At 43.9% G+C, this 12556-nt stretch overlaps 4 protein-coding genes across 6 annotated transcripts in view; 2 read left to right on the forward strand and 2 right to left on the reverse strand.

Moving 5' to 3' along the window:
- The window catches only part of LOC143378918 (uncharacterized), a 105509-nt gene that overhangs the window by 75538 nt on the left and 17415 nt on the right, over window positions 1-12556 (reverse strand). The window lies entirely within an intron of this gene.
- Gnptab (N-acetylglucosamine-1-phosphate transferase subunits alpha and beta) lies at window positions 515-4472 on the forward strand. Its single transcript, XM_076831035.1, has 7 exons — window positions 515-739; window positions 931-1352; window positions 1431-1642; window positions 1724-2507; window positions 2604-2775; window positions 2852-3039; window positions 3101-4472. Exons 1-7 carry the CDS (start codon window positions 587-589, stop codon window positions 3408-3410), a joined length of 2241 nt encoding a protein of 746 aa, XP_076687150.1. The 5' UTR covers window positions 515-586; the 3' UTR covers window positions 3411-4472.
- LOC143378922 (uncharacterized) lies at window positions 4513-7574 on the reverse strand. 2 transcript variants are annotated; one of them, XM_076831045.1, is made up of 5 exons: window positions 7238-7574; window positions 6472-6730; window positions 6126-6355; window positions 5191-5538; window positions 4513-4809 (listed from the first exon to the last, which is right to left on the reverse strand). In XM_076831045.1, the coding sequence occupies exons 1-5, from the start codon at window positions 7491-7493 to the stop codon at window positions 4664-4666; spliced, it is 1239 nt and encodes a 412-aa protein (XP_076687160.1). In that variant the 5' UTR covers window positions 7494-7574; the 3' UTR covers window positions 4513-4663. The 2 variants fall into 2 exon arrangements, with proteins under 2 accessions (XP_076687160.1, XP_076687161.1); XM_076831046.1 differs by having other exon boundaries at window positions 5200-5538; window positions 7238-7568.
- Iswi (nucleosome-remodeling ATPase imitation SWI) lies at window positions 8199-12434 on the forward strand. Its single transcript, XM_076831033.1, has one exon. It carries the CDS (start codon window positions 8351-8353, stop codon window positions 11381-11383), a length of 3033 nt encoding a protein of 1010 aa, XP_076687148.1. The 5' UTR covers window positions 8199-8350; the 3' UTR covers window positions 11384-12434.

The following is a 12556-nucleotide window of genomic DNA, read 5'->3' on the forward strand; positions in this document are numbered from 1 at the left end:
ACGTTTGTGCATCTAATAATAAAGATAAACGGTGGTACAGATCCAGCGGTCACCTAATATCAGTATACTGAATAAGTACGTACAGGCATCCGCCAGGTGTGCAAATATTAAGAGATAAGAATAGAAATAGGGGTAGAATCGAAATGGGTATAGAATATAGGGTAGAAATGGTGCGGTGGCAGATGTAAGTGCGTATATGTTGGCTAAGAAGGGTAGTGGAGAGTATATTTAAAGAACAGAAAGAGGGTGGGGATAGTAGCGAATCCGGAAGAAAGGGAAAGGGCGGGAAAGAACTGTTCTCGTTTGATTATATCCCCCACAAAAATAGAAGACCAGCATGAGCTCGGTAATAATCTGTATTTCCCCATACAGTATTTATCGAGACACTAATATTGCAGGTATGAAATAAATAAACAGCCTTGCAGCGTGACTGCACCGCTATTGGTAGTTTCTTCCAGTTTATTCTCGGCCTCACCGGTTCCATTTTTGCACCGGCGTCCGGCACGATCCCCTTCGATGGCCGAAGCGGCCGAAGTCAGCCGGAGCTGTAAACAGTGGTGTATGGATTCGTACGGCGGCTTTAGCGATGCCAATCGCTTGTAGAATCGTCATCAATATAATGAGCACATGGAAATTGTTACAGCGCCGATGTTACGACTTACTCTCGTACAAATATTCGCTGCTGGTGATATTAATGGCGTTCACCTGCATATTTATCGGTATCATTCATTTCGGAGAGGTTAGGGAACCCATGATTTTCCGCTGTTTTGATACCGAATCGTAATCGTTGATCCTTGAAAATACGTCTTTCATTGTTTGCCATTGGTCTTAATTTGTCGAGTCATTGTTACACAAAGCGCGCCTTCGTATTATTTCAGTTCTTTTCCTACTTCGTATGATTTAAGTCCTGTCTTAAACCTGCCCTTTCAGATATGGGTAGCTTGGAGTAAAGAGAAATACGAGGCGGTATTTCATTCTTTTAACGACAACATACTGGGTGTCTCCTTTCAAAAGAAACTATGCCAACATGTCCCCATAGATGTTGTGTATACGTGGGTCAATGGCTCGGACCCGATGTTCCTGACGAGCCTCAAGGAACACGTCCCTATCACGGACGTCAACACGGCAGCCTCCAGATTTAGCGATAAGGATGAATTAAGATACTCGCTACGTTCCTTGGAGATGTACGCGCCTTGGGTTAGGCACGTGTACATCGTCACCAATGGCCAGATACCTAGTTGGTTGGATATGGATAATCCTAGAGTCACTCTCGTCACTCACGAAGACATTTTTTTAAATAAGAGCGATTTACCCACGTTTTCTAGTCCTGCCATCGAAAGTCATATTCACAGGTAATACGAAGGTCATCTGTGTTGTAACAATTCACAGCTCTCGCTATCAACTTGACGCATTAATATTTACTTGTGCAGAATTCCTGGAATTTCAGATAAATTCTTATATTTTAACGACGACGTAATGCTAGGAGCCGAAGTGTGGCCGGAAGATTTCATTACACAAGCGGGCGGCCAAAAAGTATATCTAGCATGGTGGGTTCCAGATTGCTCCGACGTATGCCCTTGGGCCTGGGTGGGCGACGGTTCGTGCGATCCTGCTTGTAACACAACGTTATGCGAATTCGATGGTAGCAGCCTTTATTCCTCTTTTCGATTCAGTAATCGAATATCGTAACACGCCTGTAATAACGTTAGTAATCACTTCGCAGGTGGAGATTGCGATAGCACACCAGTTCCTACCGATAGCGAAGCACTCGAGGAAGAGGTAGACTATCCGCACAAGTTTCTACAAGATACCCAGGACAATAATAACTATGGGTTAAGATTCTTAGATATATTGAGAAGCAGAAATGTTTCCACGTGGAAGAATACGGAAGCGTTTACCCCGCAATCGTTGCCAAATGAGTCTATGCGCGCGAAGCTCGATGTAAATAAAGCTTACAATTTTAAAGACGATAAGCACGCAAGTGGCATTGAAAACTATTTCGACAAGCACGGAAACGAGCAGATTATATCCACTCAGAGATCGATGCTATCGAAGATGATGAGTAAGATGGCATCTCAGAATTCGAATTTCAACGAAAGGCGACTTCAATTGAAGCGTTACTTAAACGACGAGAATGTGATCCTGCCGCGTGCTAACAGTACTGTCAAAACTAATGTTAAACACCATTATTCTGACCAATGGAAACTTAGAACCAGGCAACTTGATACGTACGCGGAGTCGTTGTTGTACGTGAACAGAATATATAACGTGGCATATGGATTCGAGCGCAGGAGAGTGCCTGCTCACATGCCCCATTTAATAGATAAATGGATCGTTGATGATATGCAGAGAAAGTTCGGTCACGAGTTCAAAAAAACGTCTAGTCACAAAGTTAGAAACTCGGAAGACATGCAGTTCGCGTTTTCTTACTTTTACTTTTTAGCGAGCGAGAAACAGGGAGTGCCAATTGAGGAAATATTCGATAGGTTCGATACGGACAGATCAGGGTATAATATTTCATAAAACAGCAAACTCTACGTTTATCAGCTTTTATTCGTCATTTGTCGTTAAGATGCACGAATTAACATTTCTACTGCTTTCAGAACTTGGTCGGACAGAGAAATTCGGACACTGCTGTCCCGATTGTATCCACTACCCCTCGATTACAGTCTGGTTGTAGAATTCGAGAATGCAATAACTAATTGCTCGAATTTCATGAAAATCTCGAAAATATCCCATCCGCCAGTGGGGGAACGATATTTAGATTCGTCTCTTGTAAGTGTATCCTGTTGCTTATAAATTGTATTTAAACAGGAAATATAGTTATGTACATCTCCTGCTACTTCTGCAGCCGATTGTCTCCAAAGAATTGATAGCGAACTGTGAATCGGTTTCAAAAACCACGGAAACCAAGTTCGGCGAGAGAAAGCTCTATCCGCATGAGATAATTAAAGCCGGGAAACATGAAATATTCGAAATGTTGACGAGCAACGTATCTCTGACGGTGCAGCTGTTGGACGAGATACGCAGAGATCCGAAGTAAGTTGACATGCTGATTTCCTTATTATTCTATATGTAATAAACAACAAACAAATTTTAGAAAGTTCATATGCCTAAATGACGACATGGATCCTATTCGACATTCCGAAAACGAAATCGTTCGGGCATTATTGAACGACTTCTATCGCTCGCTGTACCCATTGCGGAGTACGTTCGAATTACCTTTGCAATATCGGAACCTCTTCACTCATCGCCACGAGCTTTTCGAGTGGAGGGCTAACCGCGCAAAGGCGAGAAATTTACTGTTATGTCTTATCGTTTTACTCCTCGTCACGACTCTCTATCATTTATTTTACCACCAAATGCGTCGATTATTTAGAATACGAGCACTGCCCACCCTCCTCGTTTAAATCGTTAACAGTCGTACTAAGCATAGGTGTAAAAATAGGATTACAAAAAGGCGTATCAATATCTTCCGCGATAACATGAACAGGGCAGTGTCTTCTAAAAAGATTTGTTGATAGTCAGATTATGTATATAAGGCATTATACAGATCGTTCCTTTACAAAAGGTTGCTGTTTTCTACATGTACGTGTTGATCCACGATTTGAGAAGCTTAATACCATCTCGAGTAATGAATCGGGCATCGCGATAATCGTTTATTTATTTAAGGGAATCGATACACTTTTATGAGATTCGATGTACGAAGATCTGAACGGTAGATTTTTAACATCATGTTTTAAAATTAAGTAAAACGTTCCTGTGATATTGACTAAGTACTGATTCTTTCCCTTTTAATGGAAGTGTAGATGCGACGAATTTTTCTACGAAGTAACTGTACAGTGGGGAATTTATTAATATTTAATGATAGTAATTTAATATTTCCTTTTGATACGCATTAGAATTTTCTACGGGGATGTTTACTCGACTTACTATTGTTAAAGGCATACTATATACCAAATTTGTACTTACTAAAATATTGTAGGTATAATCGATGGAAAAGTGTCGGTACACTTGAATGTCTTTTGAAATTCAATGTTTATATTTAGCCTATTTACAGAGTCATGTAAATAACTTCCTCTAGGTAAAGCTGTACAGTGTACATTACCTCGTACGACTGACAAGGGAACATCCCGAACTCGGAAATTTAAAGAATTCTGAAACTTTGTGAATATCCCTACATATTCACAAAGTTTCAGAATTTTTTGAATTTTCGGGTTCGGGATCTTCCCTTGTGCGATCTATCAATCGCGATACAATTTAGGACATAAAACTATCACTAAATGTGAATTAAGTCACTGCTCACAATAATGTTATGATAATAATGTCACTCAAGTATGCTAATCATGTACACGGTACTGTACCTTTTATATTTGAATATATTCTGTAAATTGCTGTGTTGATACAGGCACAAATGACAAATAAAAATGGAGAAACTGTGAAACGAGTGAAGTACAGTGACATGAATATTATTTGGTAATATTGCGTGATCTATCTCTTGTTTCTCTATTGTGTTCTTTGCTGCCAAGTGTAACTGTGTGATATAAATATTTAAATGTGTTAACATTAAAGCGTTACTTTCTCGACATCACTTATCCGGAACGAAGCTTTTACAATCGTGTCATTCTTTATAAGCGAGAATTCATTTTTTGTTGCGTCATGATCACAATGTTTGCTGTCTGTCTAAGGGAGGACAATTCATATGGCGTAGATTTCGCGGGCCGACCATCCCTTCTTGCACCCTTGCGCACTCGCTCATCCATATCGCCACGCAGGCCACCTCTTCGGCCGAAAGCCGAGGGCCTATACCTACAATTTTCAAATCCATCAATTACAATCAGAGAAATATAACAAAGTTACGCCATCAGTGGCGCACTCGGAATTCAATCTTTAATTTCAATCTTTGAACGGCAAAAAATATTTTTAATGCAAATTCAATAAAATTCATTAGGTGGTTATAAAAGTGTATTTAAAGAATAAAGTTGGGTGTTCTTTTCTTTTTGCAAAGCTCTTGAATTACTTCAATCGTGGTTACTATTACATCTCCTTTTTATTTAGGGGTGCCAGGACCTCTTGGCACCCCTCTGAGTGCGCCACTGTACGCTATACAGTCTTAAAGTCGATTCAGTTTTAATTTATAAAAAAAAAACTCCAGCAACTCTGCGATAGAATTTGTAATGATTCTCTCACTTTTCTCACCAGGGACATTTGGATAGTACTTGAGAAATTTCGGATCCACGTGTTTCTTCCTCCTCCTTCTCTCGTTCGAAACTTTGTCCTCCGCGCTGCGAGCACTCTGCTCTTTACTAGAATCCCTTTCAAGAGTACTGCTGCCAACCGAACTCTTTCCGGATACATTCTCGCTCCTGTTCGACATCTTCCCGCCACCCGACCGAGGCTTCCTCCCAGATTCGCCAGAGACCTCATTGTTACCTTCTATCTTCAAAGTCCCCTCGCTGGACGAACTCTCTTCCATTTTATCCTTAGTCATCTTTTTCTGCCCGTTAGAACTCTCGCTTAATTGCGGCGTTGTATCGGCTGGAAAAGGAAACGTTTCTTATTAGCAAAATAAGCACGTGCTTAGGACATCAGGGGAAAGGGGGCGCCGTAGAAGTTTTTGAATTTTAATATCTAAGGGGTCGTCCTTAAATTACGTAGGGGTACTTTTGGAGATTTCTTGCCCTCTCCCTCCCCCAGTATAAGAATTCGTAAGATTTGATATTGCAACAACCCCTTCTTACGTAATATTTTTTACATTTAATTTTTTCAGTTATTCAAATTATTTAAAGGTTTATATAATTCACTTAACTCGGTTTTGGGAAATTTAAACTAAAGCTACTTTTCTGGAACATTAATGATAGAATTTGTATTTATTGAAAATTAGATTAAAAAATATTACGTAAAACGGTACCTCCCCCTCCCCAAAAATCCTTACGTAATTTAAAGACGGTCCCTAACTTTCATTAGGCAGCACTTTTAGTTAAATTATCGGAAATGCCTAAGAAATCGCAAATTGCGTACACCCTGTATAAGGGGGCCTCAAAATCTTTTAAGTGCTTAGGGCCTCTAAAGTTCTCAATCCGGCCCTGGATCGCAAAAGAAATAATGAGAAGTATCAAATATACTTCTGGAAGAATCGGCGTCTCCCTTCGACACCAGCTCCAAATCCAAATTCACGTCCGCCTCGGTGTCTTGGCTCGCGACGGAGCAAACACGATCCACGGAGAACTTCTCGCTGACCTCTTGGCCCACCAATGACGCGGAATCGTTCGACTCGTAACGTATGATAAATTCTGTGGGATCTTCGTCCGAGGAATCTCTTTCACTTCCGTCGCATCGAAGTCCTGCCAAATAACTGGACATTCGACGAAATTATTCAAGCCTCGAATTGTCATTGAACCTAACTTGTTAAGAAGCATATATACACGCATAGCTTTCGCGGAAACATTTTACAAATTTCGTTCAACGTACCCGTATATCTCCATGAACAACGTAACAGGGACCATAGCCGAGCCGCCTTCAGGCTCGTGAGTGAATAGCTCGCAGATCATTATCATCGTCTCGAAGAGACTCGATCCTAGAAGGCCCACCGCTATGGCCAGAAACTTTTTCACCTGGCACTTTCGCCGAAACTTCCCGATCATAAGGATCAGATTCAGATCTCTGCGATCCAGGCACAGGCAGTCCCATCGCTGTAGAATCGTTTCCACGGGCAACGATTTGTTGTAATCTACTCGACAAACGTTCTAAATCATTTATCTCGACTTATCATTGTGTAAGAAAGAATGTACTTAAAAGTTGCGAGATGGGACGTGGAAATTAATGGCCTCCCTAAACGGAAATACTCAATGGAAGCTTCTAGGTACAGGTGTCTAAAGAATCGTCAGTCGGTACAGTGTTTAAAACCGCGTATGGCAGTGTTTCCCAAACTGTGGGTCGCGAAGTGTTCCTAGGAGGGTCGCCACGGTTATTTTTAGTGGACGATTTTTAGCACTTCTTTATTTTAATATGGTACATTGCCATGCTTTATTAATAATGTCACACTGGTTTTTCATAAATGAAAGGAAGGAAATATTTACTTTACCTTATATGGGGTGGGTCGCAGGTTATTTGAATAATATAAGGAGATCGCGGCTCGAAAAAGGTTGGGAAACACTGGCGTATGGGATAAAGCGTTATTGGAGATATTAATCTGGCAATAATAGCATACGCGCGATTTACACGTTTGTATCGATACCCCCGAATTGTCGAAGCAAGATCCGAAGGAAGCCGAGCGTCAATCCGGAAGCGGTGCTCGGTGGCGGATACTCGAGCCTGAGTTTCGTTGGCGGCTCCTCGCCGTCGGCCAAGGCTCGAAAGTACGACCTGGACCACTTAAGCAGATCGTACGGCTGCGTGCGAATAGCCGCCTTACAGAATTGCTTCAAGATTATCGGCAAGCTCGGCGGCACGATGATCTCCTGGCTCGCGACCGATTGCTCGATAACGGACATCCTTCGCCCGAGCACTATTACCGTCCGAGTTTCCGTTCGCTCGCGACGAATTGAAATTCTCGCGAACGGAGCACTGAGACCGCCGCGGAACAAAGTAGATCAACTTGAGCACCGTAGTACATACGTCGTGTCAAGTGTATCGTTTGTTGGCATTTCGCGGGGTACCGTCGTCTAGGAAACGATATCGATGCAAGGGTCTCGTGCACGACTGGGGATCAATTTCTGGTAAGAACAATAACGTTAATCGACTGGTTATAGGTTAGGAGAAATTCGAAATAGAGTCTCTCTCCTTTCTCTGTCGTCCGATTACTTGCAAATCCTAACGGGATTATCGTTAATACTTCTGCAAATTTTGTGTTCCATTTTAGTAGAATTAAAGACACGTTTTCCAAGTAAATAAATAACAACGTCTTGTGTTATGTAAATTGAGTATTAGATGGAAAGTTCCGGGAAAAAATTATGGGAAGAAATCGAGTGTATTAAGTTTTAAAGTAACTTTATTTATTAATCGCGAAAATGATGATGTTCACATGAACACCCCATGTTCTTCGATTCGATAGTAAAATAGAATTTACATTATCGACAGGACTGCGTCCGCGAATGACATTATGGAAATAGATTTGAATGTTTCTCCGGTTACCGCGAGAAGATCCACGGATGCGTGTAGATGTCGCTAGTAACAGTTTTGGAGGGACAATATGGCGGCGATTGGTGTTGTGCGTTCGTGAACGTCAGGGTGAAGACCGGTGTAGTACACACAGTAGAATCGTGGTTATATCAAATACGCGTTTGCGTGGACGTTGGGCCGATCAGAGCTCTCCTCTTGTTCGTAAAGGGTGGCTCCCGAATTAGTCGAAATGTCGAAGACAGACGAGACCGCGGACACGGGGGACACCGGAGATAATTCGAATGCATCCTCGGCGGAGACCACGTCGTCCCGAGGCGGTGACTTCGAGACGAAGCTCGAAACCGACCGAAGTAAGCGATTCGATTACTTGCTGAAACAGACCGAGATATTCTCCCATTTCATGACCAACAATCAGAAGGACAAGGCCGGGAGCCCTTTAAAGGTGAAAGCTGGCAGGCCCAGGAAGCAGCAGCCAGAAATCCCGGTGAAGCCTGACATTGTCGATCACAGACACCGTAAGACGGAGCAAGAGGAAGACGAGGAGCTGCTGGCGGAGAGCAATGCCAGCGTAGCGCCCACTACGCGCTTCGAATCCTCGCCGCACTACATCAAATCCGGTGAGTTACGAGATTATCAAATACGAGGTTTGAATTGGATGATATCGCTGTACGAGCACGGTATCAACGGCATTTTGGCTGACGAGATGGGCCTGGGTAAAACCCTGCAGACCATTTCGCTGCTCGGTTACATGAAACACTTCAGAAGCATTCCTGGTCCGCACATAGTCATCGTTCCGAAGTCCACTTTGGCTAACTGGATGAACGAGTTTAAGAAATGGTGCCCGACCCTCAGAGCTGTTTGCCTGATAGGGGACGCGGAGACTAGAAACACGTTCATCAGAGACGTCATGATGCCGGGGGAATGGGACGTCTGCGTGACGTCCTACGAGATGGTCATTAAGGAGAAGTCGGTGTTCAAGAAGTTCAACTGGCGGTACATGGTGATCGACGAGGCGCACAGAATAAAGAACGAGAAGTCTAAGCTGTCGGAGATATTGAGGGAATTTAAGACAGCCAATCGCCTTCTGCTGACCGGAACACCTCTGCAGAATAATCTCCACGAACTGTGGTCGTTGCTCAATTTTTTATTGCCGGATGTGTTTAACAGTTCGGACGACTTTGACTCCTGGTTTAATACTAATAGTTTCTTAGGCGACAATCAACTAGTCGAAAGGCTGCACGCCGTTCTACGGCCGTTCCTTCTGAGACGCTTGAAAGCGGAAGTGGAGAAGGGGCTTAAGCCTAAGAAAGAGATCAAGGTGTACATTGGCCTCAGTAAGATGCAAAGGGAATGGTACACTAAAGTGCTGATGAAAGACATAGATATAGTTAACGGCGCTGGTAAGATCGAGAAGATGAGACTGCAGAACATTTTGATGCAGCTGCGTAAATGTTGCAATCATCCGTATCTGTTCGACGGCGCTGAGCCTGGGCCTCCTTACACCACCGACGAGCACCTCGTCTATAACTGTGGCAAGATGGTGATCTTGGATAAACTGCTGCCGAAACTGCAGCAGCAGGACTCGCGAGTTCTTATATTTAGCCAAATGACGAGGATGTTGGACATCTTAGAGGATTATTGCCACTGGAGGTGTTTCCAATACTGTCGCCTGGATGGTAACACGGCGCACGAGGACAGACAACGCCAGATCAACGAGTACAACGCCCCGGAGAGCGAGAAATTCATTTTCATGCTGTCGACTCGGGCTGGCGGCTTAGGTATCAATTTAGCAACGGCCGACGTAGTTATAATTTACGATTCGGACTGGAATCCGCAGATGGATCTGCAGGCGATGGATCGGGCTCATCGTATAGGGCAGCAGAAGCAGGTCCGCGTGTTCAGGTTCATTACGGAGAACACTGTAGAGGAGAAGATCGTGGAGCGTGCAGAAGTGAAGCTGCGTTTAGACAAATTAGTTATTCAACAGGGCCGATTAGTCGACGCGAAGCAGACAGCGCTGAACAAAGACGAGATGCTGAACATGATCAGGCATGGCGCGAACGAGGTGTTCGCGTCGAAGGACAGCGCCATCACGGACGAGGATATAGACACTATTCTACAAAAGGGCGAAGCAAAGACCGAGGAGATGAAGCAGAAGCTGGAGAATCTGGGTGAATCCTCCCTGCGCAACTTCACGGTAGACGCGCCCACGGACTCTGTGTACCAGTTCGAGGGTGAGGACTACCGTGAAAAGCAGAAGATCCTAGGATTAGGCAACTGGATAGAGCCACCGAAACGAGAGCGTAAAGCCAATTACGCGGTGGACGCTTACTTCAGGGAGGCTCTCAGAGTATCCGAGCCGAAAGCGCCAAAAGCGCCTAGACCCCCTAAACAACCGATAGTCCAAGATTTTCAATTCTTCCCGCCACGATTATTCGAGTTGCTCGACCAAGAGATCTATTATTTCCGACAGACTGTGGGTTACAAGGTTCCAAAGAACCCTGAGCTGGGGTCAGACGCCGCCAGGATCCAGAAAGAGGAGCAGCGGAAGATAGACGAGGCTCAGCCGTTGAGCGACGAGGAGGTCGCCGAGAAGGAGAAGCTGCTTACCCAGGGCTTCACGAACTGGACCAAGAGGGACTTCAACCAGTTCATCAAAGCGAACGAGAAATATGGCCGGGACGATATCGAGAACATCGCTAAGGAGGTGGAGGGGAAGACACCGGAAGAGGTGATGGAGTATTCGGCTGTATTCTGGGAGCGCTGCCACGAGCTGCAGGATATAGACAGGGTGATGGCTCAGATAGAACGCGGGGAGGCGAAGATCCAGAGACGAGCCGGCATCAAGAAAGCCCTGGACGCCAAAATGGCCAGATTCCGCGCGCCGTTCCACCAGCTGAGGATAGCTTACGGGACGAACAAGGGTAAGAATTACACGGAGGAGGAGGATCGTTTCCTTGTGTGCATGCTGCATAAGCTCGGCTTCGACAAGGAGAACGTGTACGAGGAGCTCCGAGCCACCGTTAGATCGGCGCCGCAATTCCGTTTCGACTGGTTCGTCAAGTCCCGGACAGCCTTGGAACTGCAACGGCGATGCAACACCCTGATCACGCTGATCGAACGCGAGAACCAGGAGCTGGAGGAGCGGGAGAGGCAAGAGAGGCGAAAGAAGGGCGGCAACATAGGCGCGAAACCGGCGTCCAAGCGGAAACAGGAGAACCTACCGGCGCCCCAGGACAAGCCGCGGAAAAAGAAGAAGTAAGGGCGCAGTTGGATACCGTTCTTCGACTGCCCTTCCAGAGATCACGGACTTGACCAACACAACGACCCCCCTTGTTTCTTCGTCGTTCATTCGCCTCCTTAAAATTGTCGAAAGGGCACCCATTGTTCGAGTTCAAGTTGAACAGTATTTCGTCGCAGCCCTTGCCCTCGTCTCATCCCCTTGCGGACTACATTTCTATACAACCTCGTTCAACTCTCGCTTTTTCTTTAATGGTAATCGGTCGTGTGCCGGAGATTTCCACGAGCAAGGAATTCGCAACGGTAATAATGAGATGGTATATTTATTCATAACGAGCATAATAGAATGGTCGATGAGTTTCTAAATGTAACGTCGAATGATTGCTCTTTGTACTTTTATACAGGGCGACTTTTCGCGATCTCTGAGTGAATGTACTTTGAAAAGTGTGCTGAGGTGAAGCAAATTGGATGCGTTAAGAATTGAGGAAAGGTCTACGAGTGAAAGTGTCGGGGTAACTTACAGGTAACTTAACTTTTGAAGTAGCATTTGATACATTTACTGCGCTCGATCCTAAGTCTTCAATGATGAATCTAATTTAGTATTTGAAAGGATAAATTGATAGTTTTATTAGGAAATTTTGAAACGTTTTAATGTTACGATTAGAATATTTAAGCTTCTTGCTGTCTTTCCTTTTAACATTGAAATGTCCAATCTTTCAGTTCAACATATTTTTTAAAATGCATGTACTTGTGAATGGAAGAACAGTCACCCGGTATAAATTCGCGTTAAATTTAAGAATAAACTTTCAAGCGTTGATGAAGTTAAAATTAAAGCGAGACTTATGATATACTTAATTATCATTAAAAGAAAAAGAAGAATGTTCCTTTCGTTTCTTTCACACGTGTATAGTCATGTTGCGCGCGCGACACGAACTCCGATTTCATTTTACATGAACACTCGTAATTGCAATATTGCGCGAGCTATTTTATTTATTTGCTACGATTTTAATGGCGTTGTAATTCGTTTTACGAATAAAATACCGTATGCCGCATCCATACGAAGCACGTAGTAATACCTTTGCTTATTTACCTCGAGCGGAAACGAACTGGAGCGGAGAGGGAAAAGGCGCGAGAACAAGGCTGAACCCATCTATAATTTCTGTATTGTATAGCTATGTTTATTGAATTTCAGAAT

This window comes from Andrena cerasifolii, chromosome 2, assembly GCF_050908995.1.
Source record: "Andrena cerasifolii isolate SP2316 chromosome 2, iyAndCera1_principal, whole genome shotgun sequence".
Classification (NCBI taxonomy): domain Eukaryota; kingdom Metazoa; phylum Arthropoda; class Insecta; order Hymenoptera; family Andrenidae; genus Andrena; species Andrena cerasifolii.

Coding starts and splice junctions, on each gene's coding strand:
- Gnptab (XM_076831035.1), top strand. CDS start 587: ATGCCAATCGCTTGTAGAATCGTCATCAATATAATGAGCACATGGAAA. Junction 740..930: donor GTATCATTCATTTCGGAGAG/GTTAGGGAACCC, acceptor CTGCCCTTTCAG/ATATGGGTAGCTTGGAGTAA. Junction 3,040..3,100: donor GAGATACGCAGAGATCCGAA/GTAAGTTGACAT, acceptor AACAAATTTTAG/AAAGTTCATATGCCTAAATG.
- LOC143378922 (XM_076831045.1), bottom strand. CDS start 7,493: ATGTCCGTTATCGAGCAATCGGTCGCGAGCCAGGAGATCATCGTGCCG. Junction 6,356..6,471: donor TTGTTCATGGAGATATACGG/GTACGTTGAACG, acceptor TCGAATGTCCAG/TTATTTGGCAGGACTTCGAT. Junction 4,810..5,190: donor AAATGTCCCTGGTGAGAAAA/GTGAGAGAATCA, acceptor TGAAAATTGTAG/GTATAGGCCCTCGGCTTTCG.
- Iswi (XM_076831033.1), top strand. CDS start 8,351: ATGTCGAAGACAGACGAGACCGCGGACACGGGGGACACCGGAGATAAT.